At 32.5% G+C, this 8,751-nt stretch overlaps 1 protein-coding gene across 1 annotated transcript; it reads left to right on the top strand.

Moving 5' to 3' along the window:
• Nucleotides 1–278: 278 nt before the first annotated feature.
• LOC126773845 (splicing factor 3B subunit 4) lies at nt 279–2,950 on the top strand. The gene is made up of 6 exons (XM_050495057.1): nt 279–408; nt 541–624; nt 1,141–1,238; nt 1,480–1,656; nt 2,073–2,257; nt 2,461–2,950. Exons 1-6 carry the CDS (start codon nt 375–377, stop codon nt 2,912–2,914), a joined length of 1,032 nt encoding a protein of 343 aa, XP_050351014.1. The 5' UTR covers nt 279–374; the 3' UTR covers nt 2,915–2,950.
• Nucleotides 2,951–8,751: the final 5,801 nt, after the last annotated feature.

The following is an 8,751-nucleotide window of genomic DNA, read 5'->3' as shown; positions in this document are numbered from 1 at the left end:
TGCCTAAATATATTTAGTTTAAGAACAAAGCGTGATAAAAAACTACTCTCTCTAGTAATTTAATGCTTAATCTAATTAATTTTTAACATTTTGCCATTATTATATTATTACCTACCCTTAATTATTTTGAGGAATAAAACAATAATGTTTTAATTTTCAAAAATAATAATTGTGGATTAAATGGGAATGTATGTATATATAAAATTATAATCTATTATAATCTGGCCACAGAGTACATAATACTATTATATTTATCATTGTCTGTGATTAATGATTACCTACATTTCAGCAAGCGTCAGCCCGGTTGTTTGCTGTCATGTCAATATTTCAATTAAACTTAAAAGTTTCATTGCTAAATTAAATAAATAAGCATTATGGCAGCGGGCCCTATAGCCGAAAGAAACCAGGGTAATATAGTCATTTTATTTAATCATATTTTATTCAATGTTTTGTCGTTTTTTAATTTGAGGTTATACTCATCAACCTTAATAATTATTATCTCTCAATATTTAACAATTTATCTCTGTGTTTAAATTTCAGATGCCACTATTTATGTTGGTGGGTTGGATGACAGGGTTACGGAAAGCTTGCTATGGGAATTGTTTGTACAAGCAGGACCTGTTGGTGAGTTAAGCTTAATCACTGTTCACATAAATTTAAACAAAAATTGTTGATTAAAACATAAAAAAATATTTATATTGTAACTAGGCCAAGTCGGATAGATATTTAGGAGTAATTTAGAGTAAAATAAACTAGACATACATTACAAATAACATTCTTCTGCTAATTATCATCCTAAACCGTCATTATTTTATACGCAGGTAAAATTAAGGAGTAAGTCACCATGTTGACAACTTATAACTAAGATTTGATTCACATTGTTGATGTTAACAAATTTAAAAAAAATTATGAAATTTAATAAAAATATTCAAACCAACAGGAAGCCTATAGTTACCTGGTTAATACCAGATTTATTAGTTTCATTAAACACTATCTCACTCTCATGTCTTAACTACTCAATCATCATGAAACTACTAACATTGTCACACATGAACTAAGTCATGAACGGAAATAAGAAATAAAATGTAATAAACAATTTTTCACTTTTTAATCTCTGATAGCCAAATGCTTATCTTTCAGTTAACGTACACATGCCAAAGGATCGGGTGACACAAACACATCAAGGTTATGGATTTGTAGAATTTATGGGAGAAGAAGATGCAGATTATGCTATAAAGGTACATAATGTATACAACTAACATGATCAATAAATAATAAGTTTTTCAGCAGGTGTACAGTTTTTTTTAGCTGCTTTTTAACATAGTGATAATTTATCATAATTATGTTGTAACTGTGATAGTCATACTTGCTTCTGGTTCCTGTTGTATTGTCGGTAAAAAAAACAATGAAACTCATATTAAATTTACCAAAAAAAATAATTGTAACAATTAAAACATGTAATTGTTGCAAACTTTTCAGGTGATGAATATGATAAAACTCTATGGTAAGCCAGTGAGAGTAAATAAAGCTTCAGCACATCAGAAGAATCTCGATGTTGGTGCTAATGTGTTCATTGGTAATTTGGATCCAGAAGTTGATGAGAAGTTGTTGTATGATACATTCTCTGCATTTGGAGTTATTTTACAAACACCAAAGGTATTTTTTATTGTTTTATTAACTTGCTTTTGAGAATTATTATTCTGTGGCCTGGTGCTAAAAGGGACAATATCAATACCCTTACTATTTGTAAATGGAATAGAAATACTGAAGAGAAGTTGGTTGTTTTATATAACATTAGCCTTTTTTCATTATATTGTTGCTTGGTAATGTTGAAATTATGTCATTTTAGCATAAATTAATTTATTATTTTGTTTTTGTTTGCTAAATGCCAAATTGTACTCGAAAAGTATGTAAGTTTGGCTTTTTTAGTACCAAGTCACAAAATTAATTATAGAATACAATAAAATAATTCATAATGAACATGATAACGTTAAGAAATTGTAACATAAAAAAAATTAGATAATAAGTCATAAATAAACATAAATGTCAATTTTAATTATTCATTGTTCTAGGTAATGAGAGATCCCGAAACTGGTAACTCGAAAGCATTTGCCTTCATCAACTTTGCATCATTTGAAGCATCTGATGCAGCAATAGAGGCTATGAACAACCAATATTTGTGCAACAGGCCCATTTCTGTGTCATATGCCTTTAAGAAGGATGTCAAAGGAGAAAGACACGGTTCAGCAGCTGAGCGGTAAGAATTAACAATGATTAAGTTAATAATATTCTATTTTCAAATCTACTTGAATCTGTTCGAAACATACAAAATCATAAAAAAGGTAACTTTGGTAAAAAATTTTTTTTATTTATTTATTTATTTTTGTTCAAAACTCTTTACATATTTATATAACCAAAATGAATCAGTTTTATAAATATAAATTTATGTTTTGTTTCCAGATTGCTAGCTGCACAAAATCCACTGTCACATGCAGATCGTCCTCATCAACTGTTTGCAGACGCACCACCTACTATGATGGGTCCAATTCTAATGGCACCACCGCCACCACCCACGCCGTCTCCAATGCCGCCACCAGGACCACCAATGAATGCAAGACCACCACCTCCTCTCCCAATGACAGCACCGCCACCGCCACCTACCTCAATGCCCCCACCAGGTCCTCCGCCACCACCTGGTCCACCACCACCGCCACCGCCGTTCCATCATTTTCCACCACCTCCATTTGGACCTCCTGGCTTTGGACCTCCACCTCCCCCTGGAGCGAGGCCACCTCCACCATGGAGGCCACCACCTCCATCCTTCAGGCCTCAGTTTCCTCCACGTGGGCCTCCGCCGTTTGGACATCCTCCGTTCCCCCCGCACCACCCGCCTGAACCGAATTATAACTACTAAATGTATTTAATTTTAAGAAATATAGGATATTTTTGCCATAAATGTGTTTTATTGAAACAGGATAACATTTGTCTTTTTAAAAATGCCTGGTCAGGTTTGCACGTAACCCTACCACAAAGTAAACATTATAATTAATGGTGTTAAAAAGTATTTAAAATAATTATTTTTAATTTATGAACGAAGAGGATTGCCTAAAATCATTTAACAACAACGGGCGGCCATCTTATCAATATTTGGATGGATATATTTTAGTTAATACAATGGAAATACTGGGACACTAAGAACTCTGAAGTCGGGTCGTGTCGTGTGATTTTAATCGGATAATGCAAGTAAAAGTAAATGTGTGGCGTAGAATGCATTTTCTATACTATTATTTATTGAAGTCATTAATTAATTTACTTGTGGTCTTGTACTGTTTTGTATTATTTCAATTAATTTCAATCTATTATGTATTGTTGCATGAAATAAAAAATAAGCTTACATCAAATTACTTCTATGATCGATATGATTTATGATCTATCGACACAAACTTCATTTAAGTATTTTATTCTATATTGTGAGTCAGAAGCAAGGTATTGCTTTTACCAAATCGCTACAAGTTCAAATTTATAAGAAGGTTTACAAATAAACGTAAGAGTTTAATATAGATAAACTGTCCATTTATTGACACTGTTGTTTATTGTTAGAAAAAAAATGTTATTTTTTTTGTGTAATTCTATTTGTATATTTTTTTCTAAAACAATTTATACAGATAACACAGAAATGCGCATACTCCTTTCAATTTTAGTATCAAAATCGATTAAATTATTTGAGGAGCAAATAGAGCGCATGCTTTATTAAAAATAAATTTTGATCCAACGATAATATTTTCAAATAAACAAACATTGCACTGGTGTTAAGAAATATAAAAAAATACACTCAATCAAGTTATTCTCCTATGCCAATTATAATAATGTCCTGATTGATTTCGGCTGCGGCGGTCATTCTCAGCAGAGACTAGCCAACTGTGCAAGACATATTATATAATACACAAGTGTGAAGTGCACACTTATCAGAAATATATTTCTTCATTGTCAAGACCTGATGGACAGCAAATCCGAAGCACGTGAGTGCGCACACTTTCAACTTACATACCCACTGAGAAGTATTCGACAGAAAAACTTAATAACTTTATATTGGTCCGACCCTTGGGTTAAACTCAGGAATTCGAGATCTGCGGCCTTATGAGCTAACTACTAGTCCAACGAGGCAGTCAATCTTATCATAATGCGCACTTAATAAGGTTTCTGATTAATAAGTTTTAAGATGAATATTAATTTGATCTTTTTTTTCTTTGGTAACAACCCTCGGGGCGTCATGGTAGGATGCGCAAGCCATCCCACCGTCGGTGGCGTGACCCCCCTCGAAAAGACGAGTGCTGTTTTAGCGGTTATAACGCCGCCTTTAGCGCAAACAAGTCCCACATTATATGTAAATGCATTTTTCCAATAAAACAACAATTAAGTATAACAATTATACCTATGCCAGAAAACTAAAGAAGTTTTCAAAGCAAAAATATGAGGAATGTGAATGAAACTTAAAATTATGTCATAGGCCCTCGTGGACCCAAGTAAGCGAAACAGAATTCATTATTTAGTGGACTTTTATTTTATTTTGTTTTATTATTTTTATTAAATAATTCGAATTAAAAAACACACCGCACGATTTCACGAAACTTCAGTTTAATCCGTTCATTCGTTGCATTGCGATCAGCGAGCGATAATAGCCGGTGAGAGTGAGGATTAAAAACATCGTTAACTCGCAAAATGAAACACAAATATTTGTGTACGTTTGCACTTCCGACGGATTATACGTCCGAATTTATACGATGTCTGAACGGTCATTTCATTCAGTCGAATCCACTTAAACCTATTTTGTTATATTTGTTAGTTATACCGATGGTATAGTTCCAGACTTGCTGTACTTAGCAAGATATTAAATATTTTTTTAAGATTTAATTATGGTTAACCAACAAAAATTAAGATACTTATATTTAAAAAAAATATTAAAATTAGACTGCGATATAAGCGATAAGACCGGTTTTGCGCATCATTTGTTGTTTGATTTATTGTCATCTATTATATATATGTTGTCCAATAAAGTATTAAATAAATAATGAAAAGTAGTGCTTAAACAGAAAATTTTGATATTATTTTTAAATTATCTACCTATTTATAAGAGCTGGATTTCCATTGTTGATGTGAAACGCACCTAAGCTTTATGGTAAATGACCAAAACCTTAACATGAAAAACCAATGTAATTCTTTGTTTTTCAATTTAAATAAAAAATATCAAAGCCTTTTCAAAGCGATACATGTTCTTAAATCAAACAAGTTATATGTCAATAATTATTTATTGACATTGACTTTCAAAATAATACAAAAGAAACACTTTGAATAAGTCGTTTGGATGAAGTTGATTGGGTAAAGTAATCTAAAAAAAATACGAAAAATGTTTTCTCAATGCGGCCTAAAATTAAAAGATGAAAGTCACCTCCAGATTTAAATTTTCATGTTTTCATGCACTTTAAAATAGGCGTTGATGCGTCGCTTAGTCAGGTCATAGTTAATAGCTGAAATCAAAAAGAAAGAGTTGTATTAATTCGGCCTAATTTTTATATTTTGTGTGTATATTCATCAAGCGCTTTACCAATTGTAAAACGATTTTAATTATTCTTTTTTATTTAATATTTCAAAGTTAAAAATGGAATAAGAGTAATGACAAGTGTATATTACTCAATATCTTCGCTCAGAAACCTGCTTAAATTAATGTATTATAAATAATGATTCGAACCTTTACTGTATCGATTTCGACTCCACATCAGAACACTTTATAATATCGATAATCGAAACGAAATGCTTATTCTGTGTCTAAGTTTTGGAACATCTATTATTCCACAGATATACGTGAATAGTGTATTAAGATCGGTTTTCTTTTGTGAGCCTCACAATGATAATATCCGATCAGATCTCATCTTCAAATGGGGGATTATTTATATGTACCTCTCGATTCGGATAAAATATATGATACTAACTATAGCTGGCTATTTTCCTTTGTTAAATTCACTTCTGGCAACATTATGAGTTTTAATGTATTACTTATGATGTATTAGTGTACACGTTGAATTATTTATTTTTGGGGATATTATCAATTTTTGGGTAACGATCTTGTTTTATTTTATATCCGGTAATACTTTTATCATTGGTTAATTAGTCCAATATCAAAAATGTTCTTTATTACTTTAAGCTCTTACAAGCACTTTTGAATCGTCTATCCACAAGATAAATTAAATTTAAAGCTACCGTCCGTTCGGAATGTAGTTTGCACTGAGAAGTACGGGTAAGAAACTGAGTGGGTACTCTAGTATAAATAAGATGACAATTAGTTAATTAGTCACCTTGCCTTGCCCTGTCAATCTGACGAGACCGGAAAGAGTTCAGGCAAAAAAAAAACGACTTTGTGTGCTTTTCGAGGTACCGGGCTGCTACTAAGAATTTCTTGACAATAACTTTATTATTCACATGGGCTAGTCATTAGAACAAAACGGCAGTACAATTTCCCAATAAGAAGGGATTCTTGTCGGGAAATTGTAATACATAGTATTACTGTTTAGAGATGAAATCAATTCAATCTTACTTCGCCATCGATATAATTATTCTAAATATTCGCAACATAAGAAATGTTACAATATATACAGACAGCTGAGACTTAGTATATTTTTATATACTTATTTCAATACTGCTGATTTGTAAAACGTACCTTATATAGATTCGAATAAACCTAAAGGAATCGTGAGGGAAATTGGTAATATGAAATACAATACTCGATCTTTCATTTCGAGCAATTTGACGATACCTCGCTGCTTGAATAGCGAGGGTTGGTAAAAAATAATTGTATTTGTTTATTATGCTTCCAATAATGTTGCCATATGAAAAATAACAGTAAATATTTCGATGGTAAATAACCATTTGCGTATATGGCATGGTTCTAAATGTGGATATCTCGTTTTTTATATATTTTTGTAATTTTCATTGGAACTATCTTAGCGTAAATCTGTGAGACGTACTTAAAAAAAATAGGTATGGGATGCGCGGCAGATGTGAAACATAAAAATTGATGGTCATTGATATAATATATAAAACCAATTGATAATATATTATAATATATATTAATTATTATTATAAAATTATATAACAATGAAGTATATATACGCGCCTCGGATATAATAATATGTGACTGCCTCGTTGGTCTAGTGGTCGGAGATCCTGGGTTCAATTCCCAAGTCGGGCCAATAAAAAGTTATTGGGTTTTTCTGTCAGGAAATTCTCAGTAGCAGACCGGAGTCTAGAAGTTGGAAGTGTGTGTCCCGTGCCTCGGAAAACACGTAAAGCCGTTGGTCCTGCGCCTGAACTCTTGCGGTCGTGTCGGATTGCCGTCCCATCAGATTATGAGAGTTAGGGAATAGAGAGTGCACCTGTGTTTGCGCACACACTTCTGCACTATAATATCTTCTGCGTAGTAGGCTAATCTCTCTAGAGATTGGTCGCCGTGGCCGAAATCAGTCTGGAGGACATTTTTATATATTAATATTATATAAAAATATGTACAAGCTAGTAGCGGCAGCGGACACGAGCCATCACGGCATACGAGGCGGTCTTACACCTAAAACGCGCAAATGGATATTTCACATAAAAAAATCGTCTATACGGGTATCGAACCCGAGCCGTGAGAAAGTAATCTCGCTTTTAATGCGCTCAAACATTTTCAGTACCTCCGTATTTCGTACTAAAGTAAACTTGAATGCTCGCTTTAGACGACTTTGCTACAAAATACGTATATACTTAAATAAATTTAGAAGACAAAACCATTCTAATATTTTATGTATTCAATGGCAGACTGTTCTAAATTAAGCACATTTATAACTCTAATCTCAACATTACGACTATTGGCGTCGAAGATAGGAGGGAATGGACACTTTATCTATATCATATTTGAACGTTAAAACTTTTTCATTGGCCAGTCAGATGACACATCGTTCCGACATCAGCGCTTTAGTTAGTGAAAATATAGCAAATGCGAGCGCTGAAAATGTTTTGAGACAAAACTTGCTTTTGTGGGAGGTCATTGAACTTTTAAAATTGTGCGAAAATTTGTCTTTTTTATAATTTACCGATTTCGTCATGATTGAATAATTTCATTAGGAATGTAGGTATTGTGAGATTAAATTGGAAGTGAACTATAACAATTTATTTTAAAAGCACTGTCAGTACTGAAATGTCTTATTTTTTATTTAAATTTCACTTATTTTTTCTGAAATAAGACCTACGTTCGTTCTGCGGTCTAGTGGTACCGGGCTTATATTTGGGATGCTCCAGACCAGTTTATCTATCTGCATTTCTGATGAAAGTGTCATCTTGTACTTAAATTATTTTTTATGGTATTTCAAATATTTTTAAAAGGTGATTATCGTTTTTAAAATTCATTCAGTCATTGCGTCATATACATATTCGTATATATGAATATTGATAATGACGTGTATGTACGTTTTTTTTATTACGACAAGAAATCATTACAGGTGCTTTTCGGTTGACGTGATTTGGTATCGCCCATGCATATACTTACAGTTGCCTTATTTATCAAGGACATGTTTCTGGTATACTACGGTCCTATCATCTATAGCGAACTCATTCGGGATAAAAAATATTTAATATTGAATATGTACTGCCTTTAATTTGAGTTGGCCTAGTGGTAACACCTTAATCTTAACCGAAGATTCCACTGAATTTTCATACGCAATT

The sequence above is a fragment of the Nymphalis io genome, chromosome 15 (genome assembly GCF_905147045.1).
Source record: "Nymphalis io chromosome 15, ilAglIoxx1.1, whole genome shotgun sequence".
In the NCBI taxonomy this organism is placed as follows: Eukaryota; Metazoa; Arthropoda; class Insecta; order Lepidoptera; family Nymphalidae; genus Nymphalis; species Nymphalis io.
The sequence above is the reverse complement of the archived record's forward strand: the minus strand, read 5'-3'. Positions and strand labels throughout refer to the sequence as shown.

Bases quoted from the DNA above. Each gene is read 5' to 3' on its own strand.
- LOC126773845 (XM_050495057.1), top strand. From the start codon at position 375: ATGGCAGCGGGCCCTATAGCCGAAAGAAACCAGG. The intron at 409-540 runs GTAATATAGTCA...TTTAAATTTCAG, and splicing joins TATAGCCGAAAGAAACCAGG to ATGCCACTATTTATGTTGGT. The intron at 1,239-1,479 runs GTACATAATGTA...CAAACTTTTCAG, and splicing joins ATGCAGATTATGCTATAAAG to GTGATGAATATGATAAAACT.